Source organism: Triticum aestivum, chromosome 6D (genome assembly GCF_018294505.1).
Source record: "Triticum aestivum cultivar Chinese Spring chromosome 6D, IWGSC CS RefSeq v2.1, whole genome shotgun sequence".
Classification (NCBI taxonomy): Eukaryota; Viridiplantae; Streptophyta; class Magnoliopsida; order Poales; family Poaceae; genus Triticum; species Triticum aestivum.
The window spans coordinates 487,219,091-487,244,605 of NC_057811.1; the positions used below are offsets into that span (position 1 = coordinate 487,219,091).

Consider the following 25,515-nt stretch of genomic DNA (forward strand, 5'->3'; position numbering starts at 1 on the left):
CGGCTCGTCCGGAGAGCGGCACCAGCGTCGAGGATCAGGTACAGCACGCCGTCCTCTCCCTATTCCTCTCGCCGTGCGATCGCCCATTTGCGCTCCCGCGCCGACTGATGCCCGCTCTTCGGCGCAGCTGCTGCGCATGTTCGCCATGTACCGCGACGACAACGGCGACCAGGAGTTCAAGTACCTCCACGTCTTCAAACGGATCCAAAAGTGCGAGAAGTGGGCGGATATCCGGCGCACCCTCGCCAAGGCCAAGGAGACGTACATACCGGACGCGCCGACTCCGGGAGCGGGCGCCCGGACGGCAACAAAGGGGCCAAGAAGGAGAAACACGCCGAGTCGGCTGCCGCACGCGTGCAGGAGTCCATCGAGCATTGCCTCGCCGACGCCAACACCAGGGCCACCCAACGAGAAGAGAAAACTGAAGCGAGGTGGGCTGCTTTGATGACGAACAGCGCCGTCAAACTTGACTTGCTCCGGTCCAACGTCGCCGCGAAGAAGAGGAACAACGACCTGACTTTCTTGATGGGCAGCGCTGACATGCTCCAGAGCGGCGGCGAGAAGCTCAAGGCTTGGTTCTTGGCGGAGCGAGGCCTCGTCCTGAACCTGATACCGGCGACTCCAACGCTGACGCCGACGCCACCGCCGCCGCCCAGCCCGACTGACGATCTCTCCGTGACGCCCAGCAGCACAGAAGCCGCGCCGACTAGTCCAGAAGCCGCGCCGACTCCTCCCAGCCCACGCACGCCGACGACGACGCCGGAGGTCGAGCTCGACGTTTGATGCATTCCATTCGCGTCCTTCCTTTTTTTGTGCGCCGAACTACTGCCTATCCTTTCATTTGATCGCCGAACTATGGCACTAAATCGCCGAACTATTGCGATGATCGCCGGATTGTGGCTTTTTTTGGAGCGGGAACGATCGAGTTTGAATATGGGACGCGTGTCTGACGCCTTAGGGGACGACACCTGGGGGCGTGGCTGGGGCCTTAGTCGCCCCAAATCGCAGGATGGACGCCCGAAAATGCGTCGGCCTATGCGCTGGGGGCCGAACAAGTGCAGATGCTCTAAGAATTCAGTCAAATGGAACCCGAGTTCCGTGCTGCAGCAATTATACGGTTGACAAAGGGGACACGTGACCAATTACATGCTTCATCTTCTATATATATATATATATATGCTCACAAATAACCATATCAACTGACGCACACTCACCACCATCATAGATCAATATAACTCTAAACACTTGGTCTCAAATTTTAACTGGTTGTATCGACTTCTTGAATTCACGGACAATAGTGCTACAAATTACTTCAACTGAATTTAGTTTATACAAGCGTTGCAACCACAAAAGAAGAGCAACCAAGAAAAGCTCGCAACTCCAACCGACTGGTATTAATTAAATACGCTGCCCTAGCCTCGACAACATCCAGTTAGCTCCCATGACACCCATCCTTCGACGATGTTCAGCCCTCATTTCCTTAGATGTCACGAAGTGGATTTTGGCAAGTGACCCAATGCCCCGGGGCATTCGCTTCTGCACTGAACGCTGGTCCTCATTTGTACAAGGGAACTTTATCGGCAGATTCACGCCCGGGCACATACCACGTACCACTGCATCAGACGTGCGCGCATTCTCTACCTTCTTGTGACACTTGGCACATGCCAGACTATCATACAGGTACACATCCTGTAGATTCACCGCTGCTTTCAGGACACGCCTGACATGAGCCACCATGTAGTCTTTAGCTTGAAAGCCGACGAGGATGAACTTGGCCAGACAGTGGTGCTTGAAATTTGATGTAGGTGATTCCCACTCAACGCCCTTGTTCTCGCTAATCTCCTGATCCATTTTCATTTCACATGGATGGTCCCATACCTGCACCCATAGGACAAAGGTGAATGAAACAGGTTAATTTTGCACTCCAAATGAAAGCACAGGTGTGTGCAATCATGCAACCGAGATAATAGAGCAACCCCTCAAACAAAAGACTGGAGGAGAGAACATACAGCCACGTGGTAAAACAACTCCTAAAAAAAAGGCAAAAATAGAACAAGATTTATTAGCTAAGAACATACCATCATGTAGAGCTCCTCCAGGGACGGCGCCGCTTCCAAGAAGAACATTGTCCAGGTGAGATCATACCCTTCAGGAATTTTAACTAGATTGAGAATCCTTAGTTGCTGGAACACATATGCCTGTCTTCTGGTCAAACACTCTGGTTGAACCCAAACCTGCAACAGTAAGCATGTGATAGGATGAGTAGGGAACAAGTGAAGCCAGAACAAAGCAATCAACCCACAACTTACCTTTTCACATTTAAACCCCAAAGTCAGGTCTCGAACAGAGGTCTCATGGAGAAACATACTCAGCTTGACGTTTTTGTGGAAACTATGAGCAGCATTTGAAAGTCTCAGAACCCTGAGCAATGGGACATAGCCCAGTGACAGTGGTAGTTCTGCATGATATAACCATAACAAAAACGCCAGCCAGGTGAGTTTCGGAACCCAGGTGAGCTCGACCATGTCAAAACGGCAATCAACAATACTAAGCTCACTGAGCTGTGCGTGTTCAACTTGGAGCGTTATCCAATCCTCTGTGTCACAATTGAAAAAACCTAAATAATTTAATTGCTTGCAAGTGACAAGGATGTTAGAGACAAAGTTGGATTCACGGAATCTCAAATTCTCCAGGTAGAGGCGTGTGAGACCAGCAAATGCATTGTGGCATTCATTAAAAAATGACACAAACCGTGTCCCAAACTTCACCATCTCATCAATACTACACTGGCGTCCTTTCTGCTGTGTCAAAACTGTGAATTCGGCTTTCTCGACCTTGAGTGTCGCCATGGCATTGCCAACAGTATGCCCAACAGATATTGGGGTATCACCTCTCAAGTAGAACGTCGTGCTCAAGAGGCGGATGGTGCATCCACCTGGATCTCTGTGTGCCAGCGTGCTCTCTGTCGCTTTGACCACAGCTGCATTGGCTGCATTGACTGCATTGATCCTAAGCAATGCATTGATCCGAAGCAATTTTTCATCCAATTCATCATCAGGTATGCTAGCTTGTGGGGACAGAAAATCGCGAGCACTTATTTTAAGCCGTGAGAGATTGGCAGGAAGCTGACTCCAACGTCTGGAGAGGACACTGGTTCTTGTAACATCACGGAAATTGAGACGGTCAAGAATGTTGACCAGTATGTCATTGGGCAACTTGCTGATCCTATCATCTTCCTTACATTTCTGCATTTGGCATTGGAAGAAATCAGAGTTGTTATCACATTACAGACAATTACGCAATATTGATAGTCTCTTTGTCTACTGTTGCAAAAACGCAGCTTTGGTTTGGCTAAGGTAGCACAGAATCGATGAAAAAAATGTACCAAAAACTAAATTTTGATAAGACTCGAAAGATGAAATTTTGATGCTGTCTGGAAGACTAAAATCTGACCCCTGGTTGCTAAGGACACCCCCATGGCTCCCTCGTAGATCTGCTGATGGCAATTTATTATACTTTCCCACATAAGGGCACAAATTTGATTATACACATTTTATAGTTTCCAACAGAAAAAAAAGGAATTTTGATATGTTCCCACTAAGAAGGTTAGGTTTTGTCCACCAGTTTCGATTATGGTTGCTACCTTTTACTATTCCTTGTTGTGAGAAATATTTTTTTTTTGCGGGTAAAGCTATATGCAGTAAGAAAAAGGATTTGAAGGACCAACTCACCAGCTTGTCGAGGGAGGATTCCGCCTTAACCGATGGTTTGGCCATCAATTTGGCAGCCTCTCGCCGGCGACTAGTCCTCGCCATCGCCTGAGTTGCCGCCGGTCAGTCTGAAAACTGATGTCTAGGGAGTTGCTGCTGCGCGTCTTCTCCGAAGATTGACGGGCGACGCAGTGCCTCCCGGCCAGATATATATATATATATATACAGCTGCCGGGTTGCCGCCACCAACGGAAACTCGGAGACTGAATTCGAAAGAGGGCCTGTTTCTGATTGTAATCCGGAAAGGACTGCTTTGATTCCGGATTAGCCACTAAAAAGGGGAACCGCTTCGATTTCCGACTGCGGCTCAGAGAGGAGCCGCTTGATTGCTTGGATTGCCGGTTGCAGCTCGGAGAAGGGCCGCTTGATTGCGGATCGCCGCTCCCAAAAAAGCTGCTGCTCTTGCTGCTTCGATTGGGGACTGCGGCTCCCAAAGGGGGAGCTGCTTATTTGGTCGCCTACTCGCAAGCAGCACTGGATCCTCATTCGAGGCATCCGACGGCGATTGCGGCGGCGAGAGGGGGGAGATGGGCGCACGGCAGGAGGCGGCGGCGCATAACTGAAACCCTAGGTGGGAGGGGGCGGCGTGGAAGGGAGGATCGCCATTTATATACTGCGGCCTGCGATGGAGGAATGATGGGCTAAGGCCCATTGTTCATCACCCCTAAAAAAATGTGTACATGCGGCCTGCCATGGAGGGATCATGTGCTAAGGCCCAATGTTCATCACCATTTATATAGAGGGATGATGTGCTAAAGCCCAATGCTCATCACCATTTATATATGCGGCGTGGTTGGGAGGATCACCATTTATATAAGCAACCTGCTAATGACAGAAAGTTGCAAGCAAAAACATCCCTAGTGTGCGTGTGCATCACCCCTAAAAAATGTGTATGTGCATCCCTTTCTTGTAGTACTTCGCAAAAATGTAGTGCAAGTACAAGAAAATTCACTTTGCTGGACGAGCTTAGACGTGAGCCCTATTTTTTAGTAACGCCAAAATGGTATTTCAAAGTTTCAAAAAATTCCGAAAAAAAATCAACATGTTTATATGGATGTGCTACTACACGTGTGCAAATTCTGATGATGAAATAAGTAGCCATGTGAGTTACGTAAAAATGACAAAATCGTGATTTTGTAAAGATGAACATTGCTTCTATTATTCACTATTTAGAAATCACCATTTTGTCATTTTTGTATAGCTCCCATGTTTACTTATTTCATCACCAAACTTTACATGTGTGTAATATATATCCATATGATCATGAAGAATTCTTTTTTTTAATATGATTTTTAAACTATTTAAATTAAATTCCTCCAATGCACCCATGCAAAAAAAATGCACTCTCGCAAGTACTTCTCTGCATTGTTTGTTTTTCACATGTAACCTGCATGAAAAGCACACCCACAAAACCACACTGGATACTATCGCCCTTTGTGGATGCGAGCTTTTTGGCTGATTCTAATAAAGGTGCAATTGCGAGTATTACAAGGAATCCTCATCTTACCTGTCTAAGGTCAGAGAATCCATTACTGACTGTAAAATTGCATAGCATGTAGCCATCCCGTTTCATCTGCATAGATAATCCAAGACTCAAAACTAGAGCTGAAATATTCTTTCAGTACCAGAAAACGACGGTTCCTGAACATTTAAATTCATCCATGGCAGCAACTAGTTTAGCATGCACACTCCACAAACAAGAAACAATGTAGTATTTAAATATATCAACAATCTGTCACTGCCTAAGAAGCAGATCAAGAGGTATTACACTACTACCTCCGTTTTAGTTTACAAGTCCTGCACGTATATCTAGGTTGCCAATTTTATCACCTTAATATAATCTATATAACACAAAAATTATACCATTTGAAAATAGAACATCTGAAGTTTATATTGGTATATTTTTTTGTAATATACGACTTGTATTAGGTTGGTCAAATCGACGATCTAGGGGTATGTGCACGCCCTATAAACTGAAAGAGAGGGAGTACTTCCCTACATTGTTTGTTTTTCATATGTAACCTGCATGAAAAGCACGCTCACGAAACCACACTGGATGATATCGCCCTTTGTGGATGCGAGTTTTTTGGCTAATTATAATAAAGGTGCAATTGCGGGTATTACAAGGAATCCTCATCTTACCTATCTAAGATCAGAGAATCCATTACAGACCGTAAAATTGCATGGCGTGTATCCATCCCGTTTCATCTGCATAGATAATCCAAGACTCAAAAATAGAGCTGAAATATTCTTTCAGTATTAGAAAACGACGGTTCCTGAACATTTAAATTCATCCATGGCAGCAACTAGTTTAGCATGCACACTCCACAAACAAGAAACAATGTAGTATTTAAACATATCAACAATTTGTCACTGCCTAAGAAGCAGATCAAGAGGTATTACACTAGGAGAACTAAGTTAGATCATAAATAGTACTCACAGAAGTGGGAAGATTAGCAATGTGAGAGTGCTCATCTCCTGATACCATTTCAACAGCTATTTGATGGCCATCTGGTGATTCAGACTCAAGAAGGCAAAGAACGTAGTGAGATTGATCAACTATACCTGCCACATGTGAAGTTTTTAGGACAAGAGTAGAACTAAGAGCACAATAAGATTATGCGCGCTCAAGTAGAAACAAACCCACATCTACAGAAATACTGTACACGGTGAAAAACAAGTCTTCTAATATTTCGAGAGTTTTGCATTCTCCTAGTCGGATAGCTTGTTCAAGGCCACTGCCACTATCTTCAATTCCACACGTCTACCCACTAACACTATCTTCAAGGCTAGCGGCCGAATCCCACCTTACAAAAATCAAACTTTACATCCTATCTAAGGGGAAAATATCTGGTGCACCGGAGCTTGTGGTGCTACCGGTGCATCAAACTCACATTGTGCTTTTAAAATATTCAAAATTTGAAAAAAAAATTAGCACACTCACAAAACATCAATGTAGGTTGTCACTAAATTTCAAGTCAAGATTCGAAACATAACTTAAAAAAAATGACAAATTCAACACTAAATAGTACATAACATAACTTGGGCTTTAGATTTAACCCATTATCACACTGATGTCAAATTTATCATTTTTGTATCTCAAAAAATATTTAAAATTTTTACACGAAATTTTGTGACATCATACATTGATGTTGCCTTAACGTGCTAGATTTTTTTTAAACATTCTATGGCATCTGGAGCACCGGTAGCACCACAAGTGCGAGTGCACCGAATACATTCCACTACCTAAGGCATCACCTAAACCACATTCCTCCTACTCCAGCATCTACACTACTCTGCACGAGCTACACATTCTCCTCCATGCTACAGGAGATGTTCATTAGGTCGTCAAACACTAATCTACCTCCTCCAATGAGTTAGTTCACAGACGAAAAATAGAGGTCATCTTCTTGCTCTTCTTCCAAGAAAACCGCGACGGCCAGCTCCCTTCCCTGCTGATCTTCCCCCTCCTCTTCTTCTTGCCCGCACCTCTCTCCCTCCTCCCATAACTCCCTGTACCTGTCAACCGAAACACATAGGTAGGTAACCAAAACATGACGCACCATGCATAGTATCCCTGCACTCTGCAGCAGAAAATGGCCGGTGAGACGGTCTTACTTTGCCACCAGAGTGTCGTGCACGGCGTCAAGCTGGTCCAGGTGGATGGTGATGTCCACTCTCTCCAGCCCCTGGTTCTTAAGCAGCAAAGACTCAATATTAGGCAAGGAACATGTTTAAATAACACGTGACGACAACTCTACTGCTCACCCTTTTTGGGCCTGATGACAACGACAACGATGGTGGTTTATCTTGTGTTCCCACCAGCACGTACTACCTGTGATTACATCTATTCATGATGGTGGTTTACTAGCAAATCCAAACAGGGAGCACTATGTTAATCACCAACAACTTGATGATCAATAGCACTTTGCATTCTCGGACACAGAGAGCACATTACATCACCTGGTATTATGGCCTTTCTGCCTGGTTATTATCTGCTTCCTTCATCGATGGCTTCCGAAGGTCAATGACATCAGGTGTTTCCACGCCAGCTGGAGTACTGTCACAATAACAAGGACAAGTGAATACCTAGTGTCTACTGCACTATTAAATTGGAAAATAAAATGGTAACTGACAACAGAAGAACACAAGTATAGATAATTACCTTAAGATGGTGTCAACAGAGCGAATGCCTTCTACTATTTCCCCATCTTCCAGTTCCTCCTCCTCTTCCTCTTGACAAATGCCTTATACTATTTCCCCCTCTTCCAGTTCCTCCTCTTGTTCCTCTTGCCGGATGCCTTCCGCTATTTCACCATCTTCCAGTTCCTCCACCTCCTCTTGCCGAATACCTTGTACTATTTCCCATCTTCCAGCTCCTCCTCTGGATGCAGCAGTACAACACTGAAGATGGATTGGTGGCAGGTGGCTGCGGCAGCCTCATACCCGGCAGGCGTCCTTGTTGAGGAGTGCGCCGGACTGGTGGGTGCCCGTACTCGGCAAGCGTCCTGATTGGGACCTCAGGTCTTAGATGTTAGGTTTGGCTGCGAGGTTTGTTTGGTATTAGGCCCAAACTATCAGCATCCCTTCATCAACTGGATAGGAGTAGCGACAGATGTTGCCTAGACGGTGGCTTTAGTCTTCCTGTTGTATGACTTTGTAAGATCTTGTGTGAATAATTAATAAAGTGGCTGCATGCATCGTTGAGATGCTAAGGCCGGGGGTCCTCCTCCTTTTCTTAAAAAAAAAATCTTCCAGCTCCTCCTCTTCCTCTTGCCAAGTGCTTCTTCTATTTCCTCGTCTTCCAGGTCCTACTCCTCATCTTCCTCTTTCGGAATGCCTTCTTCTATTTTCTCATCTTCCAGTACCTCTTCCTCTTCTTCCTCTTCTAGAATGCCCTTCTCTATTTTTTCCATCTTCCAGTTCCTCGTCCTCCTCTTCCTCTTCCTCTTCTTCGTCCAATTCTCCCCGGAGTGTGCTGCGATCAATAGGTTCCTCTCCCCACATAATTGCCGAAAGCAAATGTTAATTCTGCTCCAGAGAAACCATACTGCAATATGACTAATATAACTTAATTTACAAGGTTTGTCATGCTGCAGGAATCCAAAAACATTTTCATATAACAGTATACGACTAATACAACTAATATAACTAATATAACTTAATTTACAAGGTTGGGTTGGGTGCCTATGCGGTTGGCAAGAGACAATGGCAGGTTTACAAAGGAGATGTAGCAATTATTAGACGGTGTAAATAGCAACTTTTTAATAGATAAGGTAGCTCGTCACTTGGGGGCTTCCTCCACTCCCGAGGTCCATCACCAATGCTGTCGCCTGATGACGATGGTTTATCTTGAGCTCCCACCAGCACATACCTGCAAAGTTAGAACATGTGGCGTGTGACTTTTATGGTTGACAAGCTATACAGGGATCGGGAACATGTGGCGTGTGACTTTCATAGGTTTGGCTAGGGAAGCATACGCGTGGCTCGACGCGAACAGTGCCCGTGAGGATCATTTCTTCTTTCTGTTCCGGAGGGAAGAAACAACATGTTGATGATTAACAACAACGACTAGCCAAGCCAAGTGGTGCTATAGCAGAATGATTTGTTAACCATCAAGAAATTGATGTATAATGGCCATTTGTCCTGGTTACCTTCCTCTGCAGCTTCGAAGGTCAATAACATCAGGTGTTTCCACAGCTTGGAGTACTGTTACAGCAACAAGGAAAATGAGAAACTAAGTGTCTACTGCACTATTTAATTGAAATTAAAAATGGTAAATGGCGATTAAAATAACTGGCAACAAGAACAGAAGTATGTGTATCCGCCATATGTGATAAAAATGGTAAATGGCGTTTAAAATGGTAAATGGCACGTTAGCAAGTGTAACATAGGCGGCCACGTCAACACTAGTTGTGTATCCGCCATATGTGATATGTCCTTTTTTTTGCGGGATATATGTTTTTTTGGCAAAAGGAGGATGACCCCAGCCTCTGCATCTGGAAGATGCATGCTGCCATTTTATTAATTATTCTCGAGAACCTTACAAAGTAGAACAACAATATGTCTGAATCCGCAATCTTGGCAACATCTGTCGCTACTCCTATCCAAATGATGAAGGGGTGCAAGCTGGGTCACATACCCAGACCTCTCACCTAAGCCTAGCATCTAAAACCGGAAGCCCCGACCGAGCCATCTGCTAGGTTCGGGGCTCAAACCGGTCCGTCGCACTCACATATGTCATCGCCGCCGTCTTCCACTGGTCCATCTTCATAGCAGATTGAGGTGACAACCTTGGAAGGTCCTCCGCCATCGACGCCACCACGACACCAAACGACGACCTCCACCTACGCGAGCCTTGGCAGGTTCTCCGCCATTGACGCCACCACGACGCCAGCCGACGACCTCCACCTACGCGAGTCCATCTCCAAGCAACGGACGTAAATCCATGCTAGGATAGGGCCGCACCACCGTCGTCGCCCACCACCCACAAGCGCCACCTAACCCCAAGGTTCCCAAAGCGGCGCCTTCAAGAAGGGAACGACGCTTTGAGCGCCGTCGCCGCCCAACAAAGTTAGGGCTTTCGCCAGGGAGACCTAGGGGAAGGTGAAGTGAGGAGATCAGTCCATACCGACGCCTCCAAGGAGGGGAACGACGCCCTCGGGCGTCGCCGTCGGCGCGGCCTGTCAAGGCCGGCCAGGGATTTCTCCCGAACTAGATCCCCGCCACCAGCAGCGCCTCCTGTACATAACCGGTGACCAAGAGGAAGCGCGGCCCAACCAGGCTGGCCCGCACGCCGAACAAGGGAGGAGGGGAGGCGCCAGATCGCGCGCACCGGCCGCCGCAGAAGCTGCTGTAGGCCGCCAACGACCACCGAATCCCGCCGCCCGCGCGGCCGGGACACAAGATCCACCGCCCGCACGGCTGCTAGCCGGTCGTGCCTTGCCAATGAAGCTGCCGCTCCAAATCCTGGGTTCCCCATGCAGAAGCAGGACAACCGAGGCCCCGCCGCCACCATCCTTGACGCCCCGGGCTTGCCCGGCGGCTGCCTCAGGCGGTGGCGAGGAGGTCGGACGGGGTGGGGAGGGGGCCGCGGCAGCGCGACTAGGGTTCCCCCGCCGCCGCCGGGAGAGGTGACGCGGGGGTCGCGAGAGGAGGGGGTCGCCTTGCGGGATATATGTGATATGTCCTCAACGTCGGTCATCGAACCCTCGGGGCTGGCCACCCGCAACCACTTGGACGCGGTCTGAGGCCATTGGTACAAGTGTGTAAATGATCCACGACTACATCCTAACAAAATTTGGACATGGCCATTGTAAAACATAGGGTTTGGGAAACTGGCTCGACACCCTAAAACGGGGTGTGGCTATCTCAATATATAGACGTACCAAGAGGTACAATACAAGGCCTATACAAGACTACGTATATACAGTCTAACACCCTCCCTCAATCTTAACTATAGCCTGAAGTACAAAGTAAGTTAAGATTGCGCCTACAGCCTACAAACTGTGGTTGTGGAAGAGTCTTCGTGAAGATGTCAGCAAGTTGATCCTTTGAGGAGATGAACTTGATACAAAGTAGTCTCTGTGCAACACGTTCCCGAACAAAGTGATAGTCAACCTCACTGTGTTTCGTCCTAGCATGAAACACCGGACTAGATGAAAGGTATGTAGCACCGATGTTGTCACACCACAGAACTGGAGGAAGACCTGGAGAGATTCTCAACTCCCGCAATAAGGACTGTACCCATATGATCTCAGCGGTGGCATCAGCAACTGCTTTATACTCAGCTTCAGTACTGCTATGAGACACGGTGGCTTGCTTGCGAAAGTTCACAAGACGGTGCAGACTGAAGGAGCAGACCATCGAGGCAGTGGAAGAGACATACCGCAGAATGCGCTTAACTGCCGAGAAATGAGTGGTACGAGGTGCATGAAGGTACTGGCACACACGGTTGACTGCATAAGAGACATCAGGCCTGGTGATAGTGAGATATTGCAGACCGCCAACAAGACTGCGATACTCAGTGGCGTCATCAGTGGAAAGAAGATCTCCATCAAGAGCAGACAACCGATCAGTCGCAGACATTGGAGTGATAGCATGTTTGCATTTGAGCATCCCAGCACGACGCAACAAATCCAAAGAATACTTCTTCTGAGTCAGAGTCAACCCAGCAGAAGACCGTGACACCTCCAAACCAAGGAAGTAATGTAGGGCACCCAAATCCTTGACAGCAAACTCCTCACTCAACGCAGACACAAGGTGATCAGCAGCAGCATCAGAGGAACTGACAAGGATGATATCATCAACATAAACCAATAGATACATCGTCACCTCAGGACGCTGAAGGAGGAACAGTGATGTGTCAGCAGTGGAGGGAATAAACCCAAGAGTCCGGAGAACAGAACCAAGGTGCGCATGCCACGCACGAGGCGCCTGTTTAAGTCCATACAACGCCTTGACCAGACGACAGAGATGATGCGGACGTGTAGGATCAACAAAACCTGGTGGTTGACGCATATAAACCTCTTCCTCAAGAACTCCATGGAGGAAGGCATTCTGCACGTCAAGCTGACGAAGAGACCAACCACGAGTAACAGCAAGAGACAGTAGTATACGAATAGTAGTAGGCTTGATAACTGGACTGAACGTGTCTTCATAATCAAGACCATACCTCTGCTTGAAACCCTTGGCAACCAGCCATGCCTTGTAGCGTTCAATAGAACCATCTGCATGTCGTTTTACCTTAAACACCCATTTGGAGTCAATGATGTTGATGCCAGAGACCCGAGGAACAAGTTGCCAAGTGCCATTTTCAGCAAAGCCTGACCATGGACATTGGATGTCGTTGATAACGGGATCACATCATTAAGAGAATGATGTGATGGACAAGACCCAATCCTAAGCATAGCATAAAAGATCGTGTAGTTCGTTTGCTAGAGCTTTTCCAATGTCAAGTATCTTTTCCTTAGACCATGAGATCGTGTAACTCCCGGATACCGTAGGAGTGCTTTGGGTGTGCCAAACGTCACAACGTAACTGGGTGACTATAAAGGTACACTACGGGTATCTCTGAAAGTGTCTGTTGGGTTGACACGGATCGAGACTGGGATTTGTCACTCCGTATGACGGAGAGGTATCTCTGGGCCCACTCGGTAATGCATCATCAAAATGAGCTCAATGTGACTAAGGAGTTAGCCACGGGATCATGCATTACGGTACGAGTAAAGTGACTTGCCAGTAACGAGATTGAACAAGGTATTGGGATACCGACGATCGAATCTCGGGCAAGTAAAGTACCGATTGACAAAGGGAATTGTATACGGGATTGATTGAATCCTCGACATCGTGGTTCATCCGATGAGATCATCGTGGAACATGTGGGAGCCAACATGGGTATCCAGATCCCCCTGTTGGTTATTGACCGGAGAGGCGTCTCGGTCATGTCTGCATGTCTCCCGAACCCGTAGGGTCTACACACTTAAGGTTCGGTGACGCTAGGGTTGTAGAGATATTAATATGCGGAAACCCGAAAGTTTTTCGGAGTCCCGGATGACATCCCGGACATCACGAGGAGTTCTGGAATGGTCCGGAGGTGAAGAATTATATATAGGAAGTCCAATTTCGGCCACCGGGAAAGTTTTGGGGGTTATCGGTATTGTACCGGGACCACCGGAAGGGTCCCGGGGGTCCACCGGGTGGGGCCATCTATCCCGGAGGGCCCCATGGGCTGAAGTGGGAAGGTAACCAGCCCTTAGTGGGCTGGGGCGCCCCCCATGGGCCTTCCCCCTGCGCCTAGGGTTGGAAACCCTAGGGTGGGGGGGCGCCCCACTTGACTTGGGGGGGAAGCTACCCCCCTTCCCCCTTGGCCGCCACCCCCCATGTAGATGGGTTCCAGGCCGGCGCCCCCCTCCCAGGGGGCCTATAAATAGTGGGGGGGAGGGAGGGCAGCAGCACCACAGCCCCTGGCGCCTCCCTCTCCCCCTGCAACACCTCTCCGTCCCGCTTGTGCTTGGCGAAGCCCTGCCGGGATCCCGCTACTTCCACCACCACGCCGTCGTGCTGCTGGATCTCCATCAACCTCTCCTTCCCCCTTGCTGGATCAAGAAGGAGGAGACGTCGCTGCTCCGTACGTGTGTTGAACGCGGAGGTGCCGTCCGTTCGGCACTCGGTCATCGGTGATTTGGATCACGGCAAGTACGACTCCATCAACCCCGTTCATTGAAACGCTTCCGCTCGCGATCTACAAGGGTATGTAGATACACTCCTCTCCCCTCGTTGCTAGTATACTCCATAGATGGATCTTGGTGATGCGTAGGAAAATTTTAAATTCTGCTATGATCCCCAATAGTGGCATCATGAGCCAGGCCTATGCGTAGTTACTATGCACGAGTAGAACACAAAGCAGTTGTGGGCGTAGATGTTGCCAATTCTTCTTGCCACTACTAGTCTTATCTTGTTTCGGCAGTATTGTGGGATGAAGCGGCCCGGACCGACCTTACACGTACGCCTACGTGAGACAGGTTCCACCGACTGACATGCACTAGTTGCATAAGGTGGCTAGCGGGTGTCTGTCTCTCCCACTTTAGTCGGAACGGATTCGATGAAAAGGGTCCTTATGAAGGGTAAATAGAAATTGGCATATCACGTTGTGGTTTTACATAGGTAAGAAACGTTTTTGCTAGAAACCTATACAAGCCACGTAAAAACTTGCAACAACAATTAGAGGACATCTAACTTGTTTTTGCAGCATGTGCTATGTGATGTGATATGGCCAGAAGATGTGATGAATGATATATGTGATGTATGAGATTGATCATATTCTTGTAATAGGAATCACGACTTGCATGTCGATGAGTATAACAACCGGCAGGAGCCATAGGAGTTGTCTTTATTTTTTGTATGACCTGCGTGTCATTGAAGAACGCCATGTAAATTACTTTACTTTATTGCTAAACGCGTTAGCCATAGAAGTAGAAGTAATCGTTGGCGTGACAACTTCATGAAGACACAATGATGGAGATCATGGTGTCATGCCGGTGACGAAGATGATCATGACGCCCCGAAGATGGAGATCAAAGGAGCAGAATGATATTGGCCATATTGTAGGAGATATGCCCTAGAGGCAGTAATAACAGTTATTTTGTATCTCCAAAGTTTGTAATGAATGTTTAGCTTCCATGCTATAACTGCAATGATTCCCGAGTCTGCAATATCCACGAGGCTCGGAGGGAAACTCATGTGCACGTGTGGTATACTAAACGGTAAAATGTATTCCTAGTCTTGCCTCTAAGACTGGCTCATGTATTGCATGATGATCCTGTTTTCCTGATCATGGGCATGTCTATGCTGGCAATTCTGAGGGCGCGATGTTGGTAGAACACTTGTGTTGAATCGACCCAAATTGATGTTAAGCTATGAGATACCTTCGTCACAAGTTTATGGTTAATATCATTGAGATAGTTAATGTTTGCATAATTCCTTAGACCATGAGAGTATCAAGTTCCTTCGTGCTTTCTTCGTGAACTTTGGGGTTTGTTAAACGTCATCCGTAACTGGGTGGCTATTACGGCAGCTTTCGGGTTCACGGAAAAGTATAGGAAGTAACAAGATAGCTCAAGATTGGGATTTGCTCCTCCGACGATGGAGAGATATACTCGGGCCCTCTCGGTGTAATGGTATCCATCATCGTCTGGCCAGACACATTGTGATTTGATCACTGGGATGCCGGAACACGGAAACGAGAAAAGAGAACAAAACCGGTAACGAGGTAACTTGCATGGTGGACAAATTGTTCGTCCATGGGCATGCAATAAATCTCACCTCGGGTGTTTGTGACATATCGCGAAGCAACAGGAATAGCTCACTGCAACTGGAGGTTCACTCGAATATTCATTCGTGTGGGTATAGGGGTCAATATGGGTGTCCACGGCTCCGATGTTGATCATTGATCGGAAGGGGTTCCAGGTCATGTCTATACTTCACCGAACCTATAGGGTCACACGCTTAAGGGTCATCTATCTACTGAATACTAGACAGGGAGTCTGAGAGAAAATCACCGGAAAAGTTTCGGACACCGAAAAGTTTCGGACAGCGGAATCGTACCGCAGAGAGAGGTCATCGGATAAGTTTCGATGATACCGAAAAGTTTTTTCGGGATACACCATTAAGTCAAATTGGTTTCGGCACATGCCTGATAATTCTTGGAGGATGCCAGAATCATTCTGGAAGCTTTTTGGAATTTTCTGAGATAAAAACCGGAAATGTTCCGGAGCTGCCGGAGCCACTTCAGATGCGTTTCGCAGATGAAAATCACTAAAACCGGAATTGTTTCGGAACGCGTTGAAAATCATTTTAGTGGGTACTGGAAATGTTCTTAGCCCACATAAATATTTTCAGTTCGATCAGACGCTGAAAAATGTCGTCGTGAATAGTGAAAATCAGCTTTATGGTTACTTTATGGAAAGCCACCTTTTGGGGCTTTGCTCCAAAAGATCTTGGGGATGACATGGATGGATAGGACCCATTTTTTGGGCCCCTCATGGGGGTGTGGCCGGCCACATGGGGTATCCCCCCTTGGGGACCCTTTTGTTCATTGGTTTCACTTCTAGGTCCTTGTGGAAGGACTTCATTCATGTGCATTTTGGGTTTTTGTGTGAAACTACCCTACCCCTTGGGATTTCCTATAAATAGAGGTGGAGGGGCAGCCCTCCACACTCATCCCTTGCTCTCATACACATGCCATGCATTATCTGGCTTCTTCTCTCCCTCCCACGAAAAGAGTTTCGTAGAGCCGTAAGGCTGTCTGGGTTCCGGCAGGAACTAGTTCTGGACGGCGAAGCCCTGCCGAATAGCTGACACCGTATGTGTGCAACCCCGTAGAGAGATTGTAGTTTTGATCTTTTTCCCGAGGGGCTATTCGAGTGTCCTCCCAAAGGGCTGTCCGAGTCTCCGTCCGAGTTTCGAGGGTCCTCCCGAAGGGCTGTCCGCGACATTGTCCGGGGGACTGTCCGACCGCCTCCCGAAGGGCTGTCCGAAGAGGGAGTACATCCTCGCGGTTGGGAGGTTGTAAATCCTAGCTGCAGGGATCTGCACCGACGATCTACACCGACTCTTCTTCCGCTGCGCTTCGAGTCGGTACGGATCAGATCAAACCTTGTATGCAGTCTCCATAGTGGTCCTGGGCGTGCTCGCTATACCGAAAATTTTTGTTTTCTGTCGCGTTCCCCTACAGTGGCATCAAGAGCCGTGCTATGCGTAGATGCAGGTTATGATCTAGAATACATGGAGATGTATGGGTATTGCATAATATAATTTTGGAGTAGATGAGATCTATTGCTGAAAATTATTTATGCGGGTGACAGATGAAATCTGTTACCCGACGTTCTTGCTGCTTCCCTAGAATTTGCGTTTGCTCAATCTCGAGACAGCATGGTGGAATTTGACAAAGTTCTGGCAATCCGTGATCCTGATTGATCATGGAAGTGCTATCAGTTCTTTGGGTTCTGCCATAGTCAAAAGAAAGATGAAATTCGCAGATGAAAGGGCATTGCAGATATGATCTGCACGGGGGTCATGCGTATGACGAAGTTTAGTATGGGGCTCGAGATTTAATTATCTCGTGTTTCATACACCCCGAGATGTTAATCTAGCAACTTGAATAATCATACTTGATGATAAAACGTTGGTAGCTGCGGTTTAAGTCAAAACCTTAGAAGCCAAGTAAAATAAAATTTTGCATAAACCGATTAGAGGCGTCTAACTTGGTTTTGCAGGATGTGCATGTGATGTGGTATAGCAATGCTCATATTCTATTTGATTATGTATGAGATGACTATATGATGTAACTAACATGACCTGCGTGTCATGATTCTGCATGATGGCTGGAGCCATATGATTGCACTTTAATGACCTGCGTGTCAACCTTAAGTAATGCACTTATTTTATTAGCTATAGAGATAGCAATATTATCTGGTGCATCGACAAGGTGGTGGCAATCTTCGCGAAGGTGAACACCGACGCAAATGCCGAAGACGAAGAATTGAAAGACTTCTCCGTCAGAAAGAGGCTATACCATATCATGCTATTATGAATTGCCTGAGATGTTTATCCCTCTTGATGCACCCTTCTTGATTGCGCGGTAGTCGCTTTTATTAGGGTGATCTCTCACTTCAAATATCAAGTAGTTAGTGTTCTCCCAAGTGCAGCACCGTCACAAGATCTATCCTTTCGGGGTGCGCCATGGATGCATGGGTACGAACGATTGGAGAAATGTAAGGCGGGTGAGGTCAGACCTCGCAGCAAGATCACTTGGTTGTCTTGACGTTCATGGCAGGATCGTCCTGAGCTCGGAACACACGCATCGAAAGATGAACAAGAGTCACATAGAGATGTGATCGGCAAGTTGGCCTACCAATTGAAATCCTCGTCATGAGATGATGATTCTATGACGTTGAATTGATATTTGGATCTTGAATCACTCAAAATCAATTTTGAGAGATATTGATTTGAGTGAGAGCACACTTTAGAATAAAAATGTTTATTCACTAGTGCAAATTTCATTATAAACAAAAGTCTAAGTGAAACTTGTGTTTTCCGTTGTAGATCAAATGGCTCGCAACACCGCGTTCAACTTAGGCCCGATGTTAGAGAAAGAGAAGTTAGCTACGACTGGAAACAACTATGCGGACTGGGTCCGTAACCTGAGGATTGTCCTCAGGAGCGCTAAGAAATTGTACGTGCTTGAAACTGCTCTTCCAGCTAAACCGGCGGCAGATGCACCGGTAGATGAACAAAATGTCTGGGCCACTAAGGATGATGATCACAACTTAGTGCAGTGCCTCATGCTAGCTTGCATGACTCCAGGGCTTCAAAAACGTTTTGAATTCCATAAAGCCCGTGATATGATCTGGGAATTGGATGCTCTGTACAAGGAAACCGCAAAGTCTGAGCGATATGATATCATGAAGGCTTTGATGGATTGCAAGATGGCTGAGGGTAGTTCAGTTGGTGAACACGTGGTCAAAATGATTGGCTATTCTGAAAGGCTTAAAGCCCTAGAATTTCCACTTCCACCTGGCCATATGATGGACATGTTGCTTTCTTCACTCCCCCCGTCTTACGGCGGTTTTGTCATGAACTACAACATGACAGGGATGGAGAAGACACCGGAAGAGGTGCTCGCCATGCTGAAAACTACAGAAGGAGGACTGCGGAAAAATCGCAAGCAAGTGTTGCTTGTGAATAAAACCGCCAGTTTCAAAAAGAAGAAAGGCAAGCCAAAGAAGGGCAAGGGCGCCGGTAAGACCGGCTCCCAAAGCAACTCTAAGGGCAGAGCCAAGAATGAAACTGAGTGCTTCTACTGCAAGGGCACAGGACACTGGAAGAGAAACTGCAAGAAGTATCTGGAAGATAAGAAGACCGGGAAAACCGGAAAAGGTATAATTGTTATACAGGTTAATGTCATTGACGTTTTGCTTGCTAGCGAAAATTCTAAGTCTTGGGTATTTGATACCGGATTGGTTGCTCACATTTGCAACTCGATACAGGGGCTTCAGAAGGTGCGCAAGCTGGCAAAGAATGAAGTCGTAATGCGCATCGGGAACGGCACTGGGATCGCCGCTCAAGCCATCGGCATTATGCCTCTACGTCTCCCTTCAGGATTTATCTTAGAACTAAGTAACTGTTATTTTGTTCCACTGTTGTGTAGAAACATTATCTCCGGATCATGTTTAGTACACGATGGGTATTCGTACAAGTCTGAGAACAATGGTTGTTCACTTTATTGTAAGGATATGTTTTATGGATTTGCACCCATTGTTGGGGGCCTTTTCATACTAAATCTTGAATGTGAAAATGATGTCTTTAACGTGAATGCCAAACGCCTTAAGAAGGCTGATACCACCACCACTTACTTGTGGCACTGTCGGCTTGGCCACATCGGAAAGAAACGTATGCAAAGACTCCAGAGAGATGGAGTTTTACCGTCCTTTGATTTTGAATCATTTGACACATGCGAAGCTTGTCTGATGGGGAAAATGACCAAGACGCCGTTCACGGGTCATCCTGAACGGGCGGGTGAATTATTGGAAATAATACATAGTGATGTATGTGGTCCAATGAGCACAGCCGCACGGGGTGGGTATTTCTACTTCGTGACTTTTACTGATGATTTAAGTCGGTATGGCTATATCTACTTAATGAAGCATAAGTCGGAAACCTTTGAAAAGTTCAAAGAATTTCAGAATGAGGTAGAAAATCATCGTAACAAAAAGATTAAGTTTCTGCGGTCTGATCGCGGAGGCGAATATCTTAGTCATGAGTTTGGCCAACATCTGAGTGACCGTGGAATCGTTTCACAGCTTACGCCTCCCGGAACTCCACAGAGAAACGGAGTATCGGAAAGACGTAACCGAACCCTGTTGGACATGGTAAGGTCAATGATGTCTCTTACAGATCTGCCGATATCTTTTTGGGGTCATGCACTAGAAACTGCCGCTCACACACTAAACAGAGCACCGTCTAAGTCTGTTAAGACGACACCACATCAGATGTGGAATGGGAAGAAACCCAGTTTGTCGCATCTTAAAATTTGGGGATGTGAGGTACATGTAAAACGTTTACAACCTACCAAACTCGATCCCAGATCAGACAAGTGTAACTTTGTAGGTTATCCAAAAGAAACAATTGGGTATTCCTTCTACCTACCCTCCGAGCACAAAGTGTTTGTAGCTAAAAGCGGAGTCTTTCTTGAGAAAGAATTTCTCGCCAAAGAATTAAGTGGGAGGACAGTACAACTTGATGAGATTAGTGAATCTTCGGTAACTGTTGATATGGCTAAGGAACCGGAAGAAATTTCGCTCATTATCCCTGCAACTGAGCCGGAAGTTGTCGCATATGATGCGGAGACTTCAGACAATGTTGTAACTGAACCGCGCAGATCAGGTAGGGCTATCCAGCCACCTGAATGGTTTCATAATGAAATCTTCATTCTTGAAGACGATGAACCTGCGCACTACAAGGAAGCGATGGCGGGGCCCAGCTCAAAGGAATGGCACAAGGCCATGAAATCCGAAATGGAATCCATGTACGAAAACCAAGTTTGGAACTTGGAAGAACTTCCTGAAGGCGTAAAGCCGATTGGTTGTAAATGGATTTCAAAAGGAAGACAGACGCGGATGGTAACATTACTATCCACAAAGCTAGACTTGTCGCGAAAGGGTTCACACAAGTTCCAGGAGTGGACTACGACGAGACTTTCTCGCCGGTAGCTATGCTTAGGTCTGTTCGGATATTACTAGCAATTGCTGCTTATTTCGATTATGAAATATGGCAGATGGATGTCAAAACGGCTTTCCTAAATGGAAACCTCAAAGAGGATGTATACATGATACAGCCAGAAGGTTTTGCCGTTCATAAGGATGCTGGAAAGGTATGCAAACTTCAGAAAGCCATTTATGGTCTGAAGCAAGCGTCAAGGAGCTGGAACATTCGTTTTGATGAAGTGGTCAAAGAATTTGGTTTCATCAGGAATGACGAAGAATCTTGTGTTTACAAGAAATTTAGTGGGAGCGCAAAAGCATTTCTAATCTTGTATGTGGATGACATATTATTGATTGGAAATGACGTGAATTTTCTTAGCGAAATAAAAGACTCATTGAAGAAAAGTTTTTCAATGAAAGACTTAGGCGAAGCGGCATATGTATTGGGCATCAGAATCTATAGAGATAGATCAAAACGCCTGATAGCGCTTAGCCAAAGCACGTACATTGACAAGGTGTTGAAAAGGTTCAACATGGAGAACTCCAAGAAAGGCCTACTCCCCATGTCACCTGGCACAGTGCTTTGCAAAAATCAGAGTCCTCGGACTCTGGATGAGCGAGTACAAATGAATGATGTTCCATATGCCTCGGCAGTTGGTTCTATTATGTATGCCATGCTATGTACAAGACCAGATGTTTCCTATGCGCTAAGTGTTAGCAGCCGGTACCAAAGTGATCCAGGGTTGGAACATTGGGCCGCAGTCAAGGGTATTCTTAAGTACCTCAGAAGGACCAATGATTTACTCCTTGTGTATGGAGGTGATGAAGAGCTCATTGTAAGTGGTTACACTGATGCAGGCTTCATGACTGACCCAGATGACTTCAAATCTCAATCAGGCTATGTTTTCATATTGAACGGCGGCGCAGTTGATTGGAGAAGTTCCAAACAAAAGACTGTGGCAGATTCTACGACAGAGGCGGAGTATGTTGCCACTTCAGAAGCCTCCAAGGAGGCGGTATGGATCAAGCAATTTATTGAAGACCTTGGTGTGGTTCCAAGTGCTCTGGACCCGGTGGAAATCTATTGTGATAATAGTGGCGCCGTGGCTCAGGCAAGGGAGCCAAGTTCGCACCATAAGACAAGACATATTCAACGCAAATATAAACTCATTCGACATCATATCGAAGAGGGTTTAGTGAAAGTACGCAAAGTTCACACGGATCTGAACGTGTCAGACCCGATGACAAAGCCTCTACCCCGAGCAAAGCATGAGCAGCACCGGATAGCCATTGGTGTTAGGGAAGCCATGTAACTGGATTATGACTCTAGTGCAAGTGGGAGTCTGTAGGAGATATGCCCTAGAGGCAGTAATAACAGTTATTTTGTATCTCCAAAGCTTGTAATGAATGTTTAGCTTCCATGCTATAACTGCAATGATTCCCGAGTCTGCAATATCCACGAGGCTCGGAGGGAAACTCATGTGCACGTGTGGTATACTAAACGGTAAAATGTATTCCTAGTCTTGCCTCTAAGACTGGCTCATGTATTGCATGATGATCCTGTTTTCCTGATCATGGGCATGTCTATGCTGGCAATTCTGAGGGCGCGATGTTGGTAGAACACTTGTGTTGAATCGACCCAAATTGATGTTAAGCTATGAGATACCTTCGTCACAAGTTTATGGTTAATATCATTGAGATAGTTAATGTTTGCATAATTCCTTAGACCATGAGAGTATCAAGTTCCTTCGTGCTTGCTTCGTGAACTTTGGGGTTTGTTAAACGTCATCCGTAACTGGGTGGCTATTACGGCAGCTTTCGGGTTCACGGAAAAGTATAGGAAGTAACAAGATAGCTCAAGATTGGGATTTGCTCCTCCGACGATGGAGAGATATACTCGGGCCCTCTCGGTGTAACGGTATCCATCATCGTCTGGCCAGACACATTGTGATTTGATCACTGGGATGCCGGAACACGGAAACGAGAAAAGAGAACAAAACCGGTAACGAGGTAACTTGCATGGTGGACAAATTGTTCGTCCATGGGCATGCAATAAATCTCACCTCGGGTGTTTGTGACATATCGCGAAGCAACAGGAATAGCTCACTGCAACTGGAGGTTCACTCGAATATTCATTCGTGTGGGTATAGGGGTCAATATGGGTGTCCACGGCTCCGATGTTGATCATTGATCGGAAGGGGTTCCAGGTCATGTCTATACTTCACCGAACCTATAGGGTCACACGCTTAAGGGTCATCTATCTACTGAATACTAGACAGGGAGTCTGAGAGAAAATCACCGGAAAAGTTTCGGACACCGAAAAGTTTCGGACAGCGGAATCGTACCGCAGAGAGAGGTCATCGGATAAGTTTCGATGATACCAAAAAGTTGTTTTGGGATACACCATTAAGTCAAATTGGTTTTGGCACATGCCTGATAATTCTTGGAGGATGCCAGAATCATTCTGGAAGCTTTTTGGAATTTTCTGAGATAAAAACCGGAAATGTTCCGAAGCTGCCGGAGCCACTTCAGATGCGTTTCGCAGATGAAAATCACTAAAACCGGAATTGTTTCGGAACGCGTTGAAAATCATTTTAGTGGGTACTGGAAATGTTCTTAGCCCACATAAATATTTTCAGTTTGATCAGACGCTGAAAAATGTCGTCGTGAATAGTGAAAATCAGCTTTATGGTTACTTTATGGAAAGCCACCTTTTGGGGCTTTGCTCCAAAAGATCTTGGGGATGACATGGATGGATAGGACCCATTTTTTGGGCCCCTCATGGGGGTGTGGCCGGCCACATGGGGTATCCCCCCTTGGGGACCCTTTTGTTCATTGGTTTCACTTCTAGGTCCTTGTGGAAGGACTTCATTCATGTGCATTTTGGGTTTTTGTGTGAAACTACCCTACCCCTTGGGATTTCCTATAAATAGAGGTGGAGGGGCAGCCCTCCACACTCATCCCTTGCTCTCATACACATGCCATGCATTATCTGGCTTCTTCTCTCCCTCCCACGAAAAGAGTTTCGTAGAGCCGTAAGGCTGTCTGGTTCCGGCAGGAACTAGTTCTGGACGGCGAAGCCCTGCCGGATAGCTGACACCGTATGTGTGCAACCCCGTAGAGAGATTGTAGTTTCGATCTTTTTCCCGAGGGGCTGTTCGAGTGTCCTCCCGAAGGGCTGTCCGAGTCTCCGTCCGAGTTTCGAGGGTCCTCCCGAAGGGCTGTCCGCGACATTGTCCGGGGGACTGTCCGACCGCCTCCCGAAGGGCTGTCCGGAGAGGGAGTACATCCTCGCGGTTGGGAGGTTGTAAATCCTAGCTGCGGGGATCTGCACCGACGATCTACACCGACTCTTCTTCCGCTGCGCTTCGAGTCGGTACGGATCAGATCAAACCTTGTATGCAGTCTCCATAGTGGTCCTGGGCGTGCTCGCTATACCGAAAATTTTCGTTTTCTGTCGCGTTCCCCTACACATATCATGTCACTATTTGATTGCATGTGATGTTTATCATGTTTTGCATCTTATTTGCTTAGAACGACGGTAGTAAGTAAGATGATCCCTTATAATAATTTCAAGAAAGTGTTCCCCCTAACTGTGCACCGTTGCGAAGGTTCGTTGTTTCGAAGCACCACGTGATGATCGGGTGTGATAGATTCTAACGTTCGCATACAACGGGTGTTGACGAGCCTAGCATGTACAGACATGGCCTCGGAACACACGCAATACACTTAGGTTGACTTGACGAGCCTAGCATGTACAGACATGGCCTCGGAACACGGAGGACCGAAAGGTCGAGCATGAGTCGTATAGAAGATATGATCAACATGGAGATGTTCACCGATGATGACTAGTCCGTCTCACGTGATGATCGGACACGGCCTAGTTTGACTCGGATCATGTATCACTTAGATGACTAGAGGGATGTCTATCTGAGTGGGAGTTCATAAAATAATCAGATGAACTTAATTATCATGAACATAGTCAAAAGGTCTTTGCAAATTATGTCATAACTTACGCTTAAGTTCTACTATTTAAGATACGTTCCTAGAGAAAATTTAGTTGAAAGTTGATAGTAGCAATTATGCGGAGTAGGTCCGTAAACTGAGGATTGTCCTCATTGCTGCACAGAAGGCTTATGTCCTTAATGCACCGCTCGGTGCGCTGAACCTCAGCGTCGTCTGTAGATGTTGTGAAACATCTGACATACACGTTTTGATGACTACGTGATAGTTCAGTGCGTAAATGCTAACAGTTTAGAATTGTGGCACCAAAGACGTTTTTTGAAACATCGCAGAACATATGAGATGTTCCGAAGACTGAAATTGCGATTTCAGACTAGTGCCCACGTCAAGAGGTATGAGACCTCTGACAAGTTTCTTAAGCCTGCAAACTAAAGGAGAAAAGCTCGTTGAGCATGTGCTCAGATTGTCTGAGTGCCACAATCGCTTGAATCGGGTGGGAGTTAATCTTCCAGATGAGACAG

At 46.6% G+C, this 25,515-nt stretch overlaps 1 protein-coding gene across 1 annotated transcript; it reads right to left on the reverse strand.

Annotated features, from left to right (window-relative positions):
* Positions 1-1,232: 1,232 nt before the first annotated feature.
* On the reverse strand, positions 1,233-4,361 carry LOC123146268 (uncharacterized). Its single transcript, XM_044565887.1, has 4 exons — positions 3,732-4,361; positions 2,310-3,245; positions 2,079-2,234; positions 1,233-1,878 (listed from the first exon to the last, which is right to left on the reverse strand). Exons 1-4 carry the CDS (start codon positions 3,813-3,815, stop codon positions 1,399-1,401), a joined length of 1,656 nt encoding a protein of 551 aa, XP_044421822.1. The 5' UTR covers positions 3,816-4,361; the 3' UTR covers positions 1,233-1,398.
* Positions 4,362-25,515: the final 21,154 nt, after the last annotated feature.